Raw genomic sequence first — 21,708 nt, forward strand, 5'->3', positions numbered from 1 at the left:
AGTGATGTCAACACTCAGATTGTAAAGAACTGATGAAAACATCATTGGAGCAGTGGTTTATGGCCTACCTCTAGAAACCTGCTGGACCCCTGATGCTTGGTAAGACAATCTTCCAGGAAATCTCGGAGAGAGTGGTGATGCTGTTGCTGGAAGTACATTTTCTGGAGTTTTTCCTTCTCCTGTCTTGCTAAATCGGAATACTTGAGCCTCAACACTCCATCAGGGGTGGCACAGTTCAACAAAAGACATTTAGCTAAATCCAAGACTTCTTTTTCCTTGTTTTCCTCAGCAGAACCAGCATTGTCTTCAATCTCCATCATTTCTTCACTCTCAGACATAACTTTGTTCTCATCATCCCACATCTCAGTGGATTCATCATCATTCTTTTCCAATGACTCAATGTCTTGCTCATTTTCAGCAATCTGTACATCCATTTCTTCACCCAACTGATCAACATCCCCATTGTTTTCCTTCTTTTGTCCGTCTGATTCATGTGTCCCGTTTTCATCTTCTTTCAGTGAGTCATCTTTCTCAGCCTGTTGTTGTTGACTTACTGCACTGTCTTCTGCATTTTGTGCTCTCCTTTCTAGTGCTTGCAAGAGAGCGCTGGCACAGGCATCACCATGGTAGCCAACAAAAATGTCAGACATGTTGAAATCTGAATCCTCACCAGAGAATTCCTTCACCCACTCCCTCAATTTATGGAGAACTCTGTGTTGCCATGCTTCCAGATCCGTACTCCTATCCACCCTGTGTTTTTCAAGCCTGTTGATGAGGGGCATGGGAAAGTGCTCATAGACCTTCTTCTGGTCCTCCACTACCACCAGTCTGAAGTTTGTGTGGACACGGCATTTGACTCTGTGGGAGCCGAGACCGAGATCAACATACTGCTGCTTACTGAGGTAAACATAGTACTGGTTCAAGGCATCATACAGACTTTCATAAAGATTTTGCATGTTCAGAAGGATGACAGTACGCCCAGTTTCCATGCATGTTTTCACTCGGTTAACGTTACGGCAGATTTGGGCATATTCTTGGTCCTTTGGGAATCCCGAGCCAAAGATTATTTCAGGTGGTGGACAGTCTCCGTTGGCAAAGATCTGTTGCTGAAGGATATGGAGAGCTGCATTGTTGGTGGTCAGCAAAAGGAGGTAACGGCTCTCCTGGTTGGTGTCATGATCAAGATTTTTTTTCACCATCTGCAAGGTGCTTGGTCTGGGAATTTCCATGATGTTCTGGAGAACTTCTTGGAAGAATATGACAGGGTCAAAATCCTCTGGTTGTCCACTGAAGTTACGCAAGATGGCCTCTACCAACTGTCCACCATCTGGTTCCTGTTGTGTGGACCTGACTGCGGCAAAGAGCATTTTGACCAAGCTATAATAATCCCTTAAACCAAAGAACTGATTTTTTGAGGACTCTTTACAGATGCTCAAGAAGGCCTTTGCCAAAGATGGGAAGAGGTGCTTGATTTTCAGGAGAATTTGGTTTGAGGATGAGCAAATTCCCTTGGCAGTTTCCACAAGTTCATCTTCACTTGGATCCCATCTGGACACAAATATGCCTCTGTTCATTTTTGCTGGGTCAAGAGCCCAGTTAGAGATGCCTACAAATCCAACCTTCATGTGTGGATCTGGCTTGTCATTGTCAATGCAACCATCCTCCAAGAGAGGATGAAGGGTCTTCAGGGGCATCTGAGGAGAATCTTCAGCTAGGCCTATCTCATCAAGCACTACCACGGATACATACTCTTCCATGTTTTTGTCCTTCTGGAAGCGGGCACAGTTCCTGAATGTCCCTATGATGCCCTCAGGACTTGAGTGAGGACTGCACTGGAAGGAGACCATATGAACTTGCTTCAGGTTCTTGAAGAGTTCACAGTGAGAACTTTGGCCCTGCATGGCATCAGCAACCACTGTTTTGGCAAGAGACTTAGAGCTGCCTGGCTTGCCAACGAGAAAGAGTGGTATTCTGAGCTCAATGCAAACCACCATGAGAAACACATTCTCTTTGAGTGCAACATTTTTGGCAATGGTCTCCCTTGTCTTTATGTTCTCAAGGAAGATGTCTTGACAGGATGAAATCTCTTCCTGCAATGCTGCCGAAGAGCGGAGAGGGTCTGGAAAGTACCTACAGATTACAGAGAGGTACTGCTCTTTGTCCACTAGGGAAGGGTAGTAGCAGACTCCAACTGAAAGAATTAAGCACTTCAGTGTTTTATGGGCCTCACTGAGCTGAGAGCAGTTGTTGAAAAGGATCTCGCAATGCTGGTAAAACCAAACTAGCACTTTCATGGACCTTTCCACATCTCTGAGACTCACAAAACTGCACTCATCTTTCCGACTCCGCATATATTTCTGGGAATCTCCCAACACGTTTGAAATTATGTCCTTGCAGATTACTGGCAAAAAATGGTCTTGAACTTTCTTCTGGACAATCTGTTTGATGTAGGAAAGTTCGGTTGAATCACTCAACTGACCAAAGTCCCATACCAAAGATGCCAGGCTTGGAGGGAGAGGATGAACTCTGTACACCAGCTGCCTCAGAGGGACTTTGCCAAGACGGTCTTCGGTTTCATCTGCCCTCACCCTGTATCCTAAACCTGCACGTTCCAAACGTTCCACCATTTCACGTGAGTGCTTCCTGTAAGGATTGCAAGCAGCAATTATTTTCAAGCCACTGCCTGTCCTCAGAGGTTGTCCTTTCATTGATTGGTCACACAGGATTTCCTTGATGGCAAAAATGGCCTCTGTGGTGTTGGCTTCATCAAAGAACAAAATGGTGTCTAGCTTGTGCATTCGATAGTTCTTCTCAGCAAGTCTCTCTGCCTCCCTCACCTTTCTGTAAATCATCTCTGCTGTAGTTCCACCATGTACTTTGACCAGTACCATGTTCTCTACTGGTCGTTCCTCCCTCTGCAGGGCACAAAGGAAACGGACTAATCGAGTTTTTCCACAGCCAGTCTCTCCCATGATGACAACTGGAATTCCACACCGGAATCTCATGTGTATGGCCAACATCTTCATCACATTGTCAGCAGTGAGCTCATATGTTGGGTCTGGATCAAATTGTCTGTCTCTTATTCCTTTCTTTGCACCAACAACGCATGAAATCCTCTTGATTTTGTCTGGCCGGAGCAGCTGATCGAAGTCTTCAGTGAGACAGATCCTTTGACGCTCCAAACCATCAAAAAGTTCTTTTGACATCACATCTTCTATCAGGACCTTGGGGCTGTGAGGCTCAACTGCGTTGAGTGTGTTTCGTCTCGGACATATCTTCACATTAAAGCCGAGGAAAGACATCGAGGATCGGTCTGCATTGAAGAAAATGTATGGATGAGACTCATTTTCCCAATGCTTACGAATCGTGAGATGGGCTAGAAGGTCATCCTCCAGACTGTTATCGATGTGCAGCACAGGACTTTGATCAGATGTGTTCAGAGATGGTGAGGCAAAATCTCTTGCCATTAGAATCATGAACTTCACAATGAAGCCCTTGAAACCAGGCAGCTGGTCAGCCAGAAAATCTGGATCACAGAAAACTGAGTTCTCACAGTCTTTCAGTTGCACATTAAGGAACCAGGAGAAGTTCTTCAGCTCTGCCCAAGATGGATTTTGCAGACCACAATAGAACAGAAAGTGACTGACACAATCAACAGGATTTCCTTCGCTGGATCCATCCTGGTAGTTAAAATGATCCAGATTCTGCTTCTTGCTGTAGCGCTGTAAGTATTGATATGGCCTTTGAATCCCTTCGCTGCCAAACTCGTGTTCATCCATGAGTGGATCAAATTTCTGTTTTTTCAACAACCCTTTGCCGGCCAACAACTCCTTCACCTCTTTTGGGGGTCTGCAATGGATGGTGGGCAGAATGTCAAGAAGTCCAAGCTTCACCTGTATGAGCAAACGAAACAGATTTATGAAAACAATTTCAAACAAAGTCATTTTTGCAATTTTGCTTTACTACTTTATTTCACTTGGCTGGAGGATGGGATACAAGGGTTTCGAGGTTGCTACTGTATTAGGCTTGATTAAATTAAAGGGGACTGTTAAGCCTTGGCAGAGGTGGACACTATAGTGACTGCCATTCGAGTTTACATTTTTTACTCTAAACTTTAAAAGCTCCCCAAGAATACAGACCAAAGCGTGGAAACTGTTGTCATGGTTTAAGCAATGCTTTAAGTTCTTCCGCTGGCATTTGGTTTGGCATTTGTTGACAGTTTTTATTACTAATGCAGGGTCACTGCACTTATGATAGAATCTGTCCTATTTTTGTGATAGGTAGGTCATAGAATATATGAGAATATACTCTCATTAAAAAGCTGTTAAAAATGGTATATTGCCAGTCAACTCAATGTGTGAAGATACATGAAACAACATGACATTGTAAAACAACATTTTATGACAAGTAACTGAAAAAGATGTTGCTACCTGTTTTGGCTGGTTTTGATGCAATGTTGGTGCTCGTAAGACCTCAACAGTGATCAAGTGAGCTGCATTCCGCCTCCACAGCATCCCGTGGCTGTTGGTCAAACAGCCCAGGATTAACAGATGGAACAGGAGCTCCTCCAGGCCTGAACGAACCTGACAGGCAACAAAAGCGAAAAAGAAGACTCTGAAGTACAAGCAACAACAGAACAAGTTGTCTGCAGAGATAAATGCTTGCATACGTACCCCAGCTGTGTCAATATGCAGGAGAACAGGGTCCTGTTCTTTCAAGGGTGCCAGTGCCTCTGATAGACTCTTAATCAAGGAGTCAATATCAACACATGGCTCAATCAGTCTGATCCTAATGTGTTTTGCTCTGGGAGATTTCTGCTGGAACTTCTCAAACAAACGATCCACATAAAGGGATTTCCCTATGTATTGAAAAAGATGTATGAAAATAAATATATTGTAAAAACTCATATGAATATTGTGACTGATAGCCCTGTGTTTCTATCAGATTTCATGTGATAGCATTTAACAAAACATAATGCAGTTTAAGAACAAGTCAATTCTATTCTAGTCACTTTTCTTTTCAGTATGGCATGCCCATGAGGATTTCCCTTACCAACAGCAGGGCGTGTAGATGACACCATCCAGACTGAGAGTTGATCTGGAGAGACAACTGCAACAGGGTTGTGTAGGAGCATGTTTTGTGTGAAGTGGTGATGCAGATATTTCCTGGCAATCTCTGCTGTTAGACTCACACCAGCCTGCACTTTGTCATTGCTGAAGAAAGAGGGCACATATCTGTGCTGGTGCACAACCAGACTGACTATCACCAAACGATAATCTGGGTTTGCACTTCTCTGAAGACTCTCAAAGAGCTCCCCGAGGGCCACACTGACATCATATCCCAGCAGCCCTGGATTGACAAGACAGTGTATCTTCTGTGAGTTGCGCCGGAAGCCCTGGCCAAGAGCCAGGCGGAGAAAGATCTCCACTTCCTCCTCTGTGGTTTCCTCTCTGCAGACTAGGACCTCATCAGTAGATGGCAGAGGCTGCTCTGGACTCACCATGTAAAAAGACAAGATGGTGGTAAAAACTTCTGCAGTGGGACAAAGCACAAGATTGGGCTTTCCCTCCTGGAGAACTGGTGGAAAGTTCCTGAGCATGTGCTGCTGGTTCATTTCATAGAGGCATGACAGGAAGTTGGCCAAAGTTGAGATGTCCAAGTGCTCATTGAGGTACTGTGGCATGTCGTCCTTGAATTTATGCCAGAGTTTTTCAAGAGTGTCCTCATCGTGCTCCTTGATTCCATCAGCCTCACAGTTCATGACACCATCATCTTCATCCTCTGAAGAAAACTCCATTAAATCACGAGCTTCTTCCACGTCCTCTTCACTCTGTACTGATGAAGCTGGCGTTGAGTCTATAAGATGTTCGTAATACTGATCTTCATCATCAAACTCAACGTCTTCCAATTCATCATGCTCTGAAGTCATACTTGCTGCGTTAGCGTAAGCAACTCTGACATCAGTTAGTGTGCACTGAGGCTTTATTGGGAAAAGTAAATGCCATAACTGTGCAGGAACCGATACCTGCCGTTGACACACTTTGTGTATCCAGTGGCATAGGTAGACCATCTGCTCTGAGGTGTAGTGATTCAGCAAGATGAACCTGGAGCGCATTTCACTGATGAAGGAACGCCATTCATTTTGGCAGCTGTCCATGGAGTGAGCCAGCTTTTGTAGCTGCTCAGTCACCTCACCATTGTACACCATCTCTCTACCCATCAGGAATAAGAAGGTAACTTTGATGCAGGGTTGCTGTTGTGGGCAGCACTGGACCTCTGTGTGCCATTCCCTGAAGAGCATGTTACCGGATGTTTGCATCTGAAGAAGGATGGTGCCCAGTCTCTGAACCCCTTCAAAAACCTACAGTAAATGTGAACACGATTATAAGGGTTTATTCAGCTGGAATCTCAACACATATCTCGAAACATTAAACCTCAAATCCTGCTTTCGTTCAAATTCAAGACTAGCAGCATCCCATGTCCTGTGGACGATAGAAAAAGTGTTGGGAACAAAGAGAGATCCTTTACGTGGCACTTCAAGGACTTTATATCGACACCCCTCTCTTTACTGTGTACTTTTATCACTGAAGAAAAATATTTTATACAAACTATACCTGGTTGGAATTACACTCCTATCCAACTAGCTTGAAAGCTGATTTTATACAACAACATGAGACCATTCAAGAAGCTATGCCACTTTGTAGTTCAGTCAACATCGAAATAACCTCTCACTGTGCAGAGGTTTCACACTGAAAGATTGAATAGTGTCACTGACCTCTGTGAACCTGTTGACTTGTTCTCGGCCATGCTCCCCTTTGGACGACATGAGCATGAGTTTGTTCTGTAGCTCCAGCAGCTCGTCAAGCTTGTAGCTCTTCACCTCTTCATCTGTTTTCACTGTTACATGTACCATGTTTTGTAGACATCTCTGCGAAAATAAGACATATCTAAGCAAGACCCTCCACATCACATCTTTGACTTATCTTGTAATGGGAGATGGTTCACTTACCTTCTCTGTGTTCTGATCAGTCCATCCGATGTGATAAGCTCCATGAGCATTAATAGAAGTAGCGAGAGAGAGAGACGACTGTTCCACAGAGCCGTGAGTCTCTTTCAGTGTTTGCAGCCAGCTCAGCAATCGAGTGGACTCTCTCTGGAAAACAAAACATGTGGCATCAACGTCACTTTGCCACAGTAAGGTTGCATTCACACCAAATCTGGGGGGGGGGGGGGGGCAGCAAAACACTGCAGGATTGTGCGGTGATGTGGGAGTGTCATTCAACTAACATATGCCGGATGGTGGTGTAAAATCAAGTTGGGATCTTTAGCCCTCCCTCAATACAGAAGGTGGCAGTATTGTTACAAAATGCCATTTGACCACCCCCATTAGACATAAAAGTGACAAAGAGCAACTATTAAAGCCCTGACCCTGATCTCGATCTCCATTTCCTTACCGCAAAGCTGCACGTTGGACACTAACTAATAGATGCTTCATGATACACAAGCTTTTTATTCTTCCTAAACTGCCCAGATTTTGACATCGGGCTGTGCTTGACCAAAAGTTGAGTCTGACTCAACTTTTCTGCTGGGAAAACACAGCGGAAAAGTTGCTTTATGTTCTGTGTAGAAACAATGGAGGAGTAAATACCAGTTTGTCTGGCAGCTTCTCATCTCGGCCCTGGGTGTCCCACACCTGTTGAGCACACTTCATGAACTCCTGAAATCCAGCTTGAGAGGAGAGGGCGAAGAGCAGAGGAGCGTAGCCCATCACCGCATCATGGAAACAGGCCACTTGGTCGATCTCTTTGTCATTCTCTCCAGCAGATATGGAAGCCAGCTCAACGTAGACCTTCACCTCGCTCATATCTGTTGAAGGGACAGAAAAGTGAGGAGAAATGCATCGCATCTGCAAAGCTAAAGACAGTTTATGTTATTTCATTAAGTTGGTGACTCCTTTTTCATGCATGCACCTTACTTTTAAGGTTCTCTCTGACCCAAGTGACCAGAGTTTGGCTCGCTAGAAACTCTTCCAGGCAGGCAGTGTGCTGCTTGGTGACTCCTGAGAGTTGGCGTTTGGCACGAAACAGGTCATCACTTAGAGTCCTCAGGGCCCTCTGCTTGAATGTGTCTTCTTCCTGTAAAATAGTGAGGACAGGGTTCGTACACATTTTTCAAGGTCAAATTCAAGCACTTTTCAAGCACTTTTAAGGGTCATTTTCAAACTTTTACAGTACCTTCTCGCTGGGGTAAAACACATATCTACAGGAATATATATACTCATGATTTTTTTTTCACTTTTTATCACAATTATGTACATTGTATTATGCTGTAAACATCTAAAATGATGTTTCATAATAGCAAAAACTTTAGAAATTAAAGGAGATCATAAAGTTTTATCCCAAAAAAGGGAACTCACTTGGCGTTCTTCAGGCACACTTGCACCAAGACAAGGAGAGTTCTGAGAGAACCTGGTAATTTTCTTTGACATAAACTTTTATAAGCTGTTCGCTTATTCATCAAAGTCTATTAATATTGAACATGTCATCAGTCCAGATTGTATCAAATTCACCTTCTCCTCAGCCATCCTTTTCTATTGCTACCAGGCTGCTTATGTGATGATACACATACAATGATTTTATTTCTCCTTGTACTAAGCAAACTATCCAGTCTGATCCCAGTTTTTCCAAGACACAAAGTTATAATGTCAAGCACTTTCAAGCACTTAAACTAAAATCCAAGCACTTTTCAGACCTTGAAAATGCAACATTGAAATTCAAGCACTTTCAAGGATTTCAAGCACCCGTACGAACCCTGTTAAGAATTCCTCTCTATTACTGCTCTCATAAAAGTATGATTGAGTAGATTTAAACAAATAAAAACATGTTCATTTTTCCTGTTCACATGTTCGTTTTATTCATGACTGATTATGTGATATGACACAACTCAAGTGTGAGCGCAGTATATTACGCATAAAGTTATTTTATATCTTAATCTAATTATATTAATATGTTGAATATGCATCTCTAATGATAGTGGATAAAAAACAAATTGACTAGCCCACTCCCACTCAGTTCCTTTGTAATGAAGACATAATTACCAGTTGGCTGAGAGTGTCAATTTCTGTGAAATTCCCAGAAAGCTTCATTTTTTCTGCAATTCTCAGCATCGCACTGGCTGCAGCCGCTGCCTCGTGGAGCTGCCGATACTCCTGGATCTGTCTGAGTCTCAGGTCCACCCAGTTCTCCTCAGGTTTGAACCCTTCACTCAATGTCTCAGACATCAGACTCAGCTCCTTCTTCATTAGTTTTCCATCTCCTTGGTCGCCAGACTCCACCAAAACCTGATCGAGCTGCTTGAAAGTGATGTCTGCATTTGCAATGCTGACACCAAGCCGAGAAAACTCTGTCAGCAGCGGCTCCCAGATGTGTTCACAGACCTGGGTCAGGGTGACCGAGATGGGGGCTGAGCACAGCTGCCTTGCTGACACCAAAGATGCAGCCCCCTTTACCCAGGAGGACAGAATTAGGGTGCTGTGATGCAGTTTGTACATCTCGCGGGCCATTTTCAGGACCTTCAGACAGGGGTTATACCAAATGACCTGAGGAGGGCCCGTCTTCCCCAACTTCCAGTCAGCATCAATGGACTGAACGCGCACCAGTTTGTTCAGGCTCGTATTTTTCAGATCTGCAGTGTGCTGCTTCTCAACTGTCGACATCTCAGGAACTGTTTGAACAAGAACCACGTTACCGAAGAAAACAGTGCATAAAACAAATCCTGCACCTTAAGATGAATCAAGTTGTTTATCAGCTAGTTAGTTTTTTAATTAAACTTACCTGTGATGCTTTCTGTAACCTTTGCCATCATTTTTATCACTATATCCATCTGCTGGTTCTGGACCATGAAAGCGTTCAAATCTTTCTCTCTCTGCGCCAAAACAGCCTCAACACCAACTGTCTCAGATTTGTTGTTTATCTTGTCTGTGGAAACCAAATGCATCTATTATTAATGAATACATTTTCTTTTCTACTCAGGGCAAAGCTGCTTATCATGTTTAGGTTCATACACTGCTGGTAGAGTCTCTTAAACTGCTCTTTATGATTCAGGCAGATCTGTAGGTGTCCCATTGAAACGTGTCCTTGAAGCAGAGACTCCACCAGAGCGTGCACTGCAGTCACACAGCTGTGGACGACCTGTGCAGCTGTGTCATCCACCTGGATCGACTTCCACTCAGCTGGGCCTACAAAAATGACACAGTGAACATTATGAAAATGCAAAAGCAAAGACTACATAAAATATATACACATATAAATCAATTAAATAAATGAAGAAATTAAGTACCGTAAGACAGCAGGTGGTTCATGGCGGACTGTGGATCGAGCAGCTGGAGGACAGTGTTGTCTCTGAATCGTGCTGCTGACTCAACAACAAGAGCAGACGTGACAGCAAGAGGAAGATCCTTCACCTTCGAGCTGAGACTCTGCATCAGGTCTCCTTCCTTTCCCCTCTGAGAAAAAATATCCCCTTATTTAAAAATACATCAGCACCCAAGTGGATCACGTGACACCACAAATGTACTTTACACATCTCATGCAGCAGTTCTAAAAAATGAAAATAGATCTTTCTCAGGACCTGATCAGGCAGAACGCATTTTATTTTCTAGTTGTTTTCTGAAGGTGGTAAGCGTCTTCTATGCTGCTTATGCTTCCAGGGCACCTTGCACCTTTTTGCACATGCGGTCTGAACGCCTTGAGTTGGTTGACGTTATTGTCGTACTGTCACTGCCCCAGACTCCCCAAAATAGTATAATAATAAACCTTGAATAGACCGTCATCCAGGCAAAGCTCCTGGATCGGTGGTTTGTATTCCCTGTGTTTTCTGTCCAGCATACTCATTGGGAACATCCTCTCAATTGGAGCCAGAGCCAGAGCTCTTTTATGCAGCTGGCTAAATGTCTGCTAACTAGGAAGTTAACCACTTCTACGGACAGTTGATTTGGTGGTTGCCTTGTAAACCCTAATACCCCAAATAAAAAGAAATGCTCTTTTTTTAAAAGGCTCAACAAAAATAGGCAGCACTGTGCGTCTAGCGATTTGCAACCTGTATAACGCGCTCTGTCGGATCGAGCCCTGAGGTTTCCCTATACAGATCAATTATATGTTCTGTACCTGGCAGATTGTTTTGATAGCAGACTGACACAGCTCGTCGAAACATGTCTGTACATCTTCATGGCTTTTCTTTATAGTTGCCAAGGTTGACTCTTGGCAGCAGAGCAGCACTCTGTCCTGCTCACTTGCCTGTGAAGAAAACCAGAATTAAAGGAAAGCTTTTACCTTCTGCCGCTTGATTCCTTTTCAAAATCTATGCTGCTCAGATGTCTCTGAAACAAGATGAGTTAAATCATTTTCACAACTAACAAATAAACCATCACTGACCTCGGAAATCCTCTTCTTCAGGTCTTTTGTCAGGTTCAGCCTCCAGCGGGTTGAAACGTCTTCCAGGGAGCATTCGACCCTCAGCAGCGCATCCCACATCTGACCATTCACAACATTTTTTATTAACAGAGACGTTATAGTACATAAACCAAGGTTTAACTGCATGATTGAGTAATTGTGGCTCATCCTGTTCCAAAACAAAAAACTCTTCTTTTTGGAAATATATGTGTCCAAAATACAGATGACAACCTGTGGTAAATAAAAAGGATTGCATTCCGTTGATCTGTTTACCTCAATTTCCTTTGGGTAGGAGAGTGATTTCTGAGGTGTTAGAAGGGGTTTCTGCAGCAGTCCATCTCTCCACTCACTGATCCACTCCTGCACGCCTTTTAGCTGCTCCGGGAGTTTCTGCCTTAAGGTCTCTAACTCATCTTCTGGAGACTAAAAAGCACAAAAGAGATACACTGAATTAAAGCTCCATAACAAAGCAGTAGCAGCACATAATGACGAGATCATCACCTCTTTCCTCAGTTTAGCGTCCAAGATCTCTGCCAACTTCAACACCAGCTGGTAGGACAGGACTGCAGCCTGGTACCCGGGGACGAGACGCACAATTCCACACGTGCGCTTCATCACACTGATGCTGCTCTTCAAGGCCGGGTTGATGTTTCCAGATTCAATCATCCTACAGACACAAAGCAGAAGTTACAGAGAGCATCATGCCGTCCTACAAAGGCAAACAGCAGCGAGTACAGACGCAATGACAGAATGACGGTTTGGGGGTGGTGGGAAGTGAACGCTTGGTGGTCCGTGAGTTTTTAAAAAAAGTTGTTAAATGGTCTGAAAAATTTGGAGAAACACTGTTCTACAACATACAATATGCCAGAAAGAATCTCACGTTTGAATTCTAAAGTTTTTTACATGTCTTACAGCTGCTGACAAGCGGCTAAACACCAAACTTCATCACACTCTCACTTGTTTTTCGACTTTAGCTATAAACTACTCTAACTCTAACTTAACAACTCATCTATTTATCATAAAGTGTTAATACTACAGTAAAGTGGGGGTGGCAATGAGGTAAATGTGGTGTTCATCTGCGAAGATTTATCTTGCTGAAAACAAAAGCACAGCGTTAATTTTTTGCAATAATCCAAAATCGAATGAAAAATCCCGCAGGCATTTTGACGAGGGAACCAGAGCGATGCTAAAAGAAACACAGTATTTCTTCCCTGCATCACTCTATATGAAAAAAATGAACGAGGTTTGTCAGCAGTTTAAGCGCAAATCACATGAAATCAAACGCTGTAGTGGTGTTATGTGAAGCTAATCAGCCTTAGCAGAAGTTTCACTGTTTTCTCTATCATGACTGTGCTAAGCTAACGTTACGCTACTGCCTCATATACGTAATAACAAACTGCATTACACAAAAGCCAGATCACTAAAATTCATATTTTTCAAAGTACAAAAAACACCGGGGGGAAAATTAAAGAGTATATTTCAGACACATTTCAAATGTCCTCACCTGTTCTTCTCTCCCTCCACCTTCAGTAGGACATGCCTCAAGGTGTCCTGAGTATGCTGCAGGTAGAAAGAACACAGGTTATCACAAAGGAGCATTTTAAAGATAAGATCATGTTATTTTAAATGTGAGTATTGCACCTTTATGTTCTCCTGTGCTCTGTTGTAATCCCTCGTCTCTCCACATGCCCTCAGTCTGTACATCAGACTCTGGATCAGGTGCTCTGCATGTATTCCCGTCAGGTCGGAAAATTCAGGAATATCCTCGAAAGCGACCAGAGATAACCAGCTGATCAGGAGCAGAGGCTGCTCTTTAGCCATGGGTAAATTAGTCTGGATCAAGGACAACATCCTCCTGTGGACAGAGAGACATGTTATTTTGACAAAATATCATTCATCACCATTTCAGGCAAAAAAATAAAATAAAGCTGCTTTGAGACAAACTCACTTTCTTTTGTCCGGTTGGGACTGTAAACTCCCCCTGAACCTGCTGAAATTGACACTTTCGAGTGCCGACCAGTTCTCCTCCTCGACAGCTGGACCCAGCTTCATGGCGTCAGCTCCGGGTTGTCTGAGTCTGAAGAGCAGAGGAACGAGCAGGACGAGCTCCGACACAGTCTTGTACGCACAGTTGTTCATCAGACCCAACACAATGCTGGAAGAAAGCAATATAGTAGTATGAGACTGTGCCACACAGGGTCATACATCAATACCTCAGATATATACTGTACTGTTGCATCTCAGGTTCATGGTAACCAATGACATCAAGACCCAGGGAATTACAGGGAATGTCGATTTTTAAGGTTAACTCTGATATTTTTGACATTCAAGTTTAACTGTTTTAGGCAGAAATTCAACTTGTGTGACAATAAAAAAAAAAAATCATTCAAGGTCCACTGACTAGCTTCCTCTCTTCATCTTATAGAGTTTGCTTAGCTAGAGAGGAAGACCAAGAGATGCAGTGGAAAGTCTGTCAACCTAAAAGCTTCTGTTGAACTCACTGTTGTGCATTTTGGTAAGAACTGAGCAACTTGTCCAGATTTGTCTTGTCCATTGCTGTCTGTGAGGACACGAGGCGACACAGCTCAGCCCAGCCTTTCACTCCCAGGTTGATGTTACAACTTCTGGTGACCATGAAGACGGACAGGCCCAGGACAAGAGGACCGGAGCTCTTCCAGCTGTCTGGCAACTTCTCCTTCGGTTCTCCATCCAAGATCTGAACCAAAGTCTCTGATATCAGGTCTGATGTCTGTCAATAAAAATAATATTTGGTTATTGCTGGAGTACTGGACGCTGGTGTTTTTTAATGGCTATTTTGGATTCTACTGTTCTTGTTGTACCAACCATGACTGGAGGAGGTTGTGATTTATCTGCGAATTCCATCCTTTCAGGTGCTGAACCAAGACTCCTAATAAAATGATTCAAGTTGTCACACAAGCTCTCAGTGCTCTTTTTGTCTGACAGGGACGAATTGTGGAAGATTCTGTTCAGCAGATGTTTTGCTGAGGCCTGCCAGATGTCTGATATCTCAACTCCTTTTGATCGATTCATCCCAAACATGTAACTGAGACCAGTTTTCCACTTTCTTCCCTCCTCCTGACGACTAATGAAGCCTTCATAAATGTGCAGCTCTAGATGAAACACAGGCAGAGACAGGATGAGTTTATGTTGAGGATACAACCCTACAGCTATCTAACCCATTGGTTTGCTTGTCTCACCTTTAACGTTGGGATTCCACGGAATCTGAATGTATCTTGTGGCAATTCCGTCAATCTTTTTGTGTCGTTGCTTTACACCATACCAGTAAGTGAAGTCACCTCTGCGCAGGTTGCATTCTTCAACGAAAAGACTTGCTTCGACCAGATATCCTGCCTCTTTAAGTCCACTGAAACATTAAAATATTGAAAGTTTGTTGATGAGAGCTTTACAAAAGCTGGAAAACTGAAGTGAGGTCTGACAGTAACAGCATACTGCATCATGCTTCTATAGTATAGCCAGCCCAGTTTTATGCAAGAGCCGTCTTTCCAGCAGGGATATACCTCTTTAAGTTTAAGGCTGCAACTCAGGTGATCGGAGGAGAATAAGTGAAACTGGGGACGGGGAAGCTCAGTGTGTGTGTTGTCACATGCTCAAGGTAGTAATGAACAGCAAAACACATGAGAGTAAAAATTCAATGTTCAAATTATTTTAATTCACTAATCTCCAGGACAATTGGGACAGGATTCAGGGCAACTGCTTGTAATTTGGGACTGTCATGAATTTTGCAGGATGTATTTTTTCATTTAAGTTTCTCCATTAATCAGTTAGTTGTTTGTCGGAAAAGAAAAGTCCTGTTTTGTCCACAACACAAAGACATTTTGTTTACTGGCAAAGGAGAAGAGAAACAAGTATGCATTCATTTTAAAGGGTTAATCCGACAATTTTAGGGCGTTTTCACACCTGCCTTGTTTAGTTCGGTTGAATCGAACCCTGGAGCGTTTACCCCCTTGGTGCACTTCGTTTCAGTGTGTGTGTTGTCACATGCTCAAGGTAGTAATGAACAGCAAAACACATGAGAGTAAAAATTCAATGTTCAAATTATTTTAATTCACTAATTTCCAGGACAATTGGGACAGGATTCAGGGCAACTGCTTGTAATTTGGGACTGTCATGAATTTTGCAGGATGTATTTTTTCATTTAAGTTTCTCCATTAATCAGTTAGTTGTTTGTCGGAAAAGAAAAGTCCTGTTTTGTCCACAACACAAAGACATTTTGTTTACTGGCAAAGGAGAAGAGAAACAAGTATGCATTAATTTTAAAGGGTTAATCCGACAATTTTAGGGCGTTTTCACACCTGCCTTGTTTAGTTCGGTTGAATCGAACCCTGGAGCGTTTACCCCCTTGGTGCACTTCGTTTGGGAAGGTGTGAACACATCAATCGCATTCGGGTGCGGACCAAAACAACAGGACCGAGAACTTGTTGAAGAGGTGGTCTCGGTCCGGTTCCAAACAGACTCTGGTACAGTTCGTTTGTGGTGAGAACATGATCCAAACTCGATCCGACCCAACTGCAGGAAGCATCAGTGCTTAACCCCGAATTTCTACTGGATACGTGTCCGCTGCGTTACGGCTCAATCAGGTGTTTTGCTCCGCCGTCCGGTAACCCCCGGTTGCGTTTTGAGTCGGACACGGTGCAGTACGGTAGGCAGCTGGCGTCGCGAGGCCAAGGAGTTCCCGCGAAAATCACATGATCACTCGCGACCGCAGTTATAGGTCTGTGTCATAAAAACAACAACACGAAGTGTTCCCGACCGAAGGATCAGCTGAAGAGCTTGTGTTTGTCTCTTTTTTGAGATTTGTGTGCTGGTGTAAACACGGAGTGTTTTATTTTGAAAATGTCAAATTGTTGTTGTTTCAGTGCTTGACTTCCTGTCTGCTCGGTGCTAAATTCAGCTGGTTTGCTGCCTCGTTTTCGAAATTTAGACCAATTAGAGAGCAGTTTCCTCGCGCATCACACATTTTGGTCCACTTGTAAATGCTGCTGGGTGAACACAAACCAAACTCGAGGCAATATGCAACATTGTAACAAGTTGGTCCCTCATTCGGACCAGAGCAAACGAACTATAGGTGTGAAAACGCCCTTACAGGTTTTTTAAAAGATTTTTTAAAGCGTGTTGACAGGTCTTAGGTGTTCATACATGAAAAAGTAGTATGAAGCCTTTTGTGGCTCCAGAAGAAGCTGCATGTAATTGGATAGACTGCCTCAAGGGATGTCACTCACTGTCTAAGTTGCATTGTGGGTAATGTAGTCACTAGGTTTTGAAAAGCAGTCTTCTGGTCTAGTATTGCACCCTATAACACTGCTGGACTCATTATGGATAGCTTAAAAACAAATGATCAAAATTGATGCAGCAGAACCAGAAATGTCAACTTTTTCTTCCATGGATTCTTCTTCCTTTTCAAAACCTGGAGCCTACATTACCCACAATGCAGCTTAGCTGCTCAGTGAAATCACTGGAGGAAATTTACCAGACGACATGCAGCTTCCTCTGGAGCCACAAACGGCTTGTTACAACACTGTTCATCCACTGTGGATGTAGACACTTTGATTTTAATAGTGCCAAAGCAGACAGAGGAATAAAAAAGGGACATGAAAAACAGCTTGTATGAATATAATTAATACTCACACAAAATGCGTCAGCTGTAAGGGTAAATACCCGCCCTCATAACACAGCAGAAGTGTGTCACACTCCTGGTTGAATTTGAACTTTTTGTCCAGCACGGCGTAGATGTGAAAGCTGAACATGGGCACACCAGGTGGAGGTCTCACCGGGCTGCGATTACTGGAGAGAGAGAAACATACACAATCACAGGTTCAACCACAGAATCTGATGTTGCTGTTTTATATAAGTTACCCTGTTATATCACTCTTACCGTGTGCTTTGGGATGGTTTCATGGTTTTATCTTCCGCTCTTGAAGCTTCTGTGTCAGACTGTTTCCGACTCGTACCCTCTCCAGAAACAGCGTTGGCGTAAGACTTCTGTTTGGCACCTTTATCTGCCTGGGAGTCTATGGGGTCGACTGAGGATCCTGCAGTTGGAATCTCCTCTTTAGATGCTTTCCGAGGGTTTTGCTCCTTGGCTGAGTCTGACGATGCTCCGACATTGTCTGGATTTTCAGTCTGAGGAGCACCTTGCAGTTTGGCTTCAGGTGTGTGTTTGTCTTTTTTCGGTCGAGTCTTTTCATTGTGTGTGTCCTCTTGTTTCAAGAGGTCCGTCTGTGTTCCCTTGTCGGTCTGAGGAATAACTCGAGTTTGTGTGAATTTGTTTTTGTCTTTACGTTTCTCTGTTTGAGTATGAGCTTGCACCATCTCGACATCTTTGTGGCGTTGCTCTCTGATGTTCTCCACAGTCTGTACGTTTTGTTCTGATTGACGATCCACGTGTTGCGTTCCTACGGGCAGATTCTCCTCAGTTTGGGTGCTTTGAGTCTCCGCAACCTCCATCTTGACTTCTTCTGAGTTTTCACCTTCAACACCTGCATCTCCTTTTGGGTTTGAGACGCTCTTTCTTTTTCTTTGATTCCTCTTCTTCCTCCTCTCTTGGTCTTGAAATTTCCTGATAGGATAGGACGCTCCTTGTCTCTGGAATGCACAAAAAGTACACAAAACGTAACCTTCAACTCAGGATCACATTTCTGTTAAAATGCTGCTAACAAGTCCGACAGGTTTCGTCTGAAACCCTCACATTTGTTCTTCTGTAATGATTTTCACCTTATTTCTTTTCCGGGGTCTTTTGGTTGCAACATCCTCCTTCTTCTGGGTCTCCGCCTGCGACCCAGAGGTGCTCTGGAGGTTTCCTCCTCCCTCCTCCATCTGTAGGGACTCTTTTCTCAGGGGAGCCCCTTCTCCCTGTTTTCTGTCTCTGAATACAAAAATCACATCTGGTTACATCCTGCAGGTCTGCGACTTACTTTTCAATTTACTTTAAAACATGATGCCGATATCATGTCACAAAAAAACATCCATGCAAACAGCGACTGGGGTGTGACAGCCAATTATTTTTCGCTAAAACAAAATCTTCAGATAATTTTTTTCGATTAATTGACTGAATTATTTTCTCGATGAAATGTTGGAAAAAATGTAAAATGCCCATCAGTTTCCCAGGGCCCAGTGTGACGTCTTCAAATTGTTTCATCTGACCAACAGTCAAAAATATAACACAATGATATAAAACTGAGAAAAGCAGCAAATCTTCACATATTTGCAGTAAGTCAAATGTTCCAATTTAAGACAATACACTTTCTATCTCCATATTTAGAAATCTCTTCAGAAGCACCTCATAAAAACTGGAACAGGATTAAACATGACGAGATTTTTGACCAGATATCTCAACAACAATATCAACACTGAGGCTGCACGATACGGTCAAAAAGTGATACTGCGAGTATTTTGACAGATATTGCGATTGCGATATATTCATGATTATCGTGGATGACTAAAATATACATCACAATTTTCATCATCGTCAATGAAAAACGATGTGGCATTTCTCCTGGTCTCTGCCAAACATGTTTTATTGCATTTGGAGAACAAGCTTTGTGGGCCGGAGCATCTTTACAGCGCTACAAAATGTAATCAAATGCTGTTTTGAGACACATTTATAAAATAATAACCTTTATAAAATAATAGCAGTTCTTCCAATTTGGATATTCCACTTAGTCGTATTTCCAAATAATTGTGCAGCCCTAATAATCATGACTGTAGAGATGAACTATTGGTACTTTCACAGAACATTAACACAATGAGGATTTTTGATAAACAATCATCAGTAATGTTGATTTCAATGACTGAGTGAATAATGAATCTGAACAAGTCTGAAGATGACGCCAATTTAAAACCAGGGATAGTCTGACATATGACGATATAATCTCACATCACCATAACAAATACATATAAATACATATATTGCACAGTCCTGATGAGTCTCTATACAGCTTTACAGTTATAACTGCTTCACGTACATCAGATGTTTCTAATGAAAATCACTGCCGTGTAAAAGGCAGTGGGGCAAAGAAAACTACGCACATTTACTCAAGAGCTGTGCAGGTGTTTGGTTTGCTTCATCTGGTCTTTGGGAACACACCCCAGGTGCATTATGGGCTGTATGAATAACAACTGACTCACACTGCTTTACAAAAGGTGCCCAACTACATCTGAGTTACTTGTTACCTCACAAATTCACTTTATCTTTCAGACGATCTGAGAAGCATAAAGAAGTGATGCAGTGTTATTGATCGACAAAAGCGTGAAAAATGAAGCCACAGCTGTGTTTACAGTGAATCACCCGCAGCATCCAGGGTGCCATGTGCTGTAATGTAAGCTAGTTATGTTATAGGAGTAAAACATTTAAAGGCTAAGGATTTGTTTACCTACCTTTTCTGTTCCTGGAGTTCTCACCAGCTGTCTGTCAGGCAATAACTACAGACCTGATGTGACCTCCTACGTCGAGCATCAAGGGAGCGTCCACAAATTCCTCCACCGGTCTACAGATGGCGGTTATCTTTAAAACGCAAGCTCCTGTTTTCACTCTAAGATAACTGTGCTAGCTCACAACACACCACTCTCGATATCACACGTTTAAAACGCGATTGAGGTCAGCTGATAAACTGTGTTGAAGGGTTTCTTCGTCTGGATTCAGTAACTAATTTGTCGACGGTCCCTAAAGCGAGCTGATAAGTTTCAGTTTCATTTCTTTCAGAGTCTCAGCAGACAAGAAACCTACTGCTGCTTCATGTTTTTTAAGTTTTACTTTTCGATATCAGCTGTATAGAAACTTAAAGAGGAGATTTATCCAGAATTTATTGATTTATGTCAGCGCTTTGTCATCTCTGTGTCTAACATTAGCTTCTTTATTCGTGATAACAACATCGAAATGTGGCCTAAAGTACTGTACACGTATTAAAGTACTGTACACGTATTAAAGTACTGTACAAATGTACACATGTAGGTTAGTTAGGTGAAGTATTCAGAACTTTTAGGCCCACTTTAGTAGCCAACTGTATATAGCAATACCATACTGTGAAAATACTCCATTACAAGTAAAAGTCATGCCTTTAAAACCTTATTTCAGTAAAAGTATCTCTATGGATCGGCGAAGTATCCATGTACAAGTACTAATTGTGCAGTAAAAGGCTTCACTGTTACATCTGATTATTATTACTGCTGCATTAATGTGTATTATACTTGTTCCTGCTGCAGATGTTCATTGTTTAGCTCATTTTGACTCCTTTATATTGTGTTGGTTTGTTTAATCTACAGCGATGCATCATATTCTATAAGATGATGCAGGAGGTCTTTTTTAAACCACTTCATCATCAACACATGAAGATACTTTTTTTTTTTTTTTTACATGGAGGGAAGGGTCTGAAAAACTGTCATTTGCCTTTGAGGGGCAGTGGAGTAGGAGTATAAGAGTTAAGAAAGTACAAGTAGCACATAACTTCCACGGACATTGTACATCCCACGACTGGGTGCTTGTATGTTCACGTGATCATTTCCATTCATACAGGCCTCTTGTACTCCATAACTTTCTACTTTTTACTCCACTTGCATTGAAAAAGAGCTGTTGTTGGATGTGTCTGATTTTTATCCGCTGTTTCCTGTCAGCTGATCACTTTTGATGATCGTCTTTAATAAAACAAAAAGACTGATAACTGACTCCACTCATTTCACACGTCACGTCGTGTTTACGGGTGTTGTTCCAGAGGAAGCTGCATGTCAGATGATAATCTGCCTCCAGTGATGTCACTCAGTGGTTGAGTTGCATTGTGGGTAATGTAGGCACCAGGTGTAGTCCAATAATATATAGTAGCATTGTGCTTTATATAAAATACCCTTGCTCATGATTCTCATAAACTTTCTTTTAAAATGTTTTTTATGTAATATTTTTTATTTCTGTGTGTAGATTTTTGTAATTTCTTTGTTTTACTGATGACTGAATATTTATTCCAACATTGTGTAAATCAAAAAAGCAGAAATGTTCTTCTTTGCTGACCCAAAATGACACTCTAGACATCAATCATGGCCCCGCTGTTATTGGTCATTTGCGATGATGTTAAATAGATCCAACTTGTGTTAATATTTAAAACAAAAACTGAGTGTACTAAGATTTTATTTTGATGAAACAGACAAAAACACCTCAGGCAGATGTGCAAAACACTCACAAAATACTTACAAGATTAATACAAAGAGGATTTATGACAAAATAATATTGATA

At 42.4% G+C, this 21,708-nt stretch overlaps 1 protein-coding gene across 1 annotated transcript in view; it reads right to left on the minus strand.

The window, feature by feature from the left end:
• The window catches only part of rnf213b (ring finger protein 213b), a 35,307-nt gene extending 15,396 nt beyond the window's left edge, over positions 1 to 19,911 (minus strand). The window contains exons 1-26 of the mRNA XM_030399604.1: positions 19,866 to 19,911; positions 18,204 to 18,354; positions 17,365 to 18,074; positions 17,118 to 17,273; positions 14,669 to 14,835; positions 14,295 to 14,581; positions 13,952 to 14,199; positions 13,399 to 13,605; positions 13,092 to 13,305; positions 12,955 to 13,010; positions 11,952 to 12,117; positions 11,724 to 11,873; positions 11,433 to 11,531; positions 11,166 to 11,294; positions 10,339 to 10,504; positions 10,064 to 10,237; positions 9,834 to 9,977; positions 9,098 to 9,723; positions 7,976 to 8,135; positions 7,649 to 7,866; positions 7,010 to 7,153; positions 6,776 to 6,928; positions 5,053 to 6,361; positions 4,674 to 4,858; positions 4,431 to 4,583; positions 69 to 3,893 (exon numbers count right to left, since the gene is read on the minus strand). Of these exons, the coding sequence (XP_030255464.1) occupies positions 69 to 3,893; positions 4,431 to 4,583; positions 4,674 to 4,858; positions 5,053 to 6,361; positions 6,776 to 6,928; positions 7,010 to 7,153; positions 7,649 to 7,866; positions 7,976 to 8,135; positions 9,098 to 9,723; positions 9,834 to 9,977; positions 10,064 to 10,237; positions 10,339 to 10,504; positions 11,166 to 11,294; positions 11,433 to 11,531; positions 11,724 to 11,873; positions 11,952 to 12,117; positions 12,955 to 13,010; positions 13,092 to 13,305; positions 13,399 to 13,605; positions 13,952 to 14,199; positions 14,295 to 14,581; positions 14,669 to 14,835; positions 17,118 to 17,273; positions 17,365 to 18,074; positions 18,204 to 18,305 (9,948 nt within the window). The 5' untranslated portion in view covers positions 18,306 to 18,354; positions 19,866 to 19,911. The remainder of the gene's footprint in view (positions 1 to 68; positions 3,894 to 4,430; positions 4,584 to 4,673; positions 4,859 to 5,052; positions 6,362 to 6,775; positions 6,929 to 7,009; positions 7,154 to 7,648; positions 7,867 to 7,975; positions 8,136 to 9,097; positions 9,724 to 9,833; positions 9,978 to 10,063; positions 10,238 to 10,338; positions 10,505 to 11,165; positions 11,295 to 11,432; positions 11,532 to 11,723; positions 11,874 to 11,951; positions 12,118 to 12,954; positions 13,011 to 13,091; positions 13,306 to 13,398; positions 13,606 to 13,951; positions 14,200 to 14,294; positions 14,582 to 14,668; positions 14,836 to 17,117; positions 17,274 to 17,364; positions 18,075 to 18,203; positions 18,355 to 19,865) is intronic.
• Between the last annotated feature and the right edge of the window lie 1,797 nt (positions 19,912 to 21,708).

Source organism: Sparus aurata, chromosome 20 (assembly GCF_900880675.1).
Source record: "Sparus aurata chromosome 20, fSpaAur1.1, whole genome shotgun sequence".
NCBI classification, from domain to species: domain Eukaryota; kingdom Metazoa; phylum Chordata; class Actinopteri; order Spariformes; family Sparidae; genus Sparus; species Sparus aurata.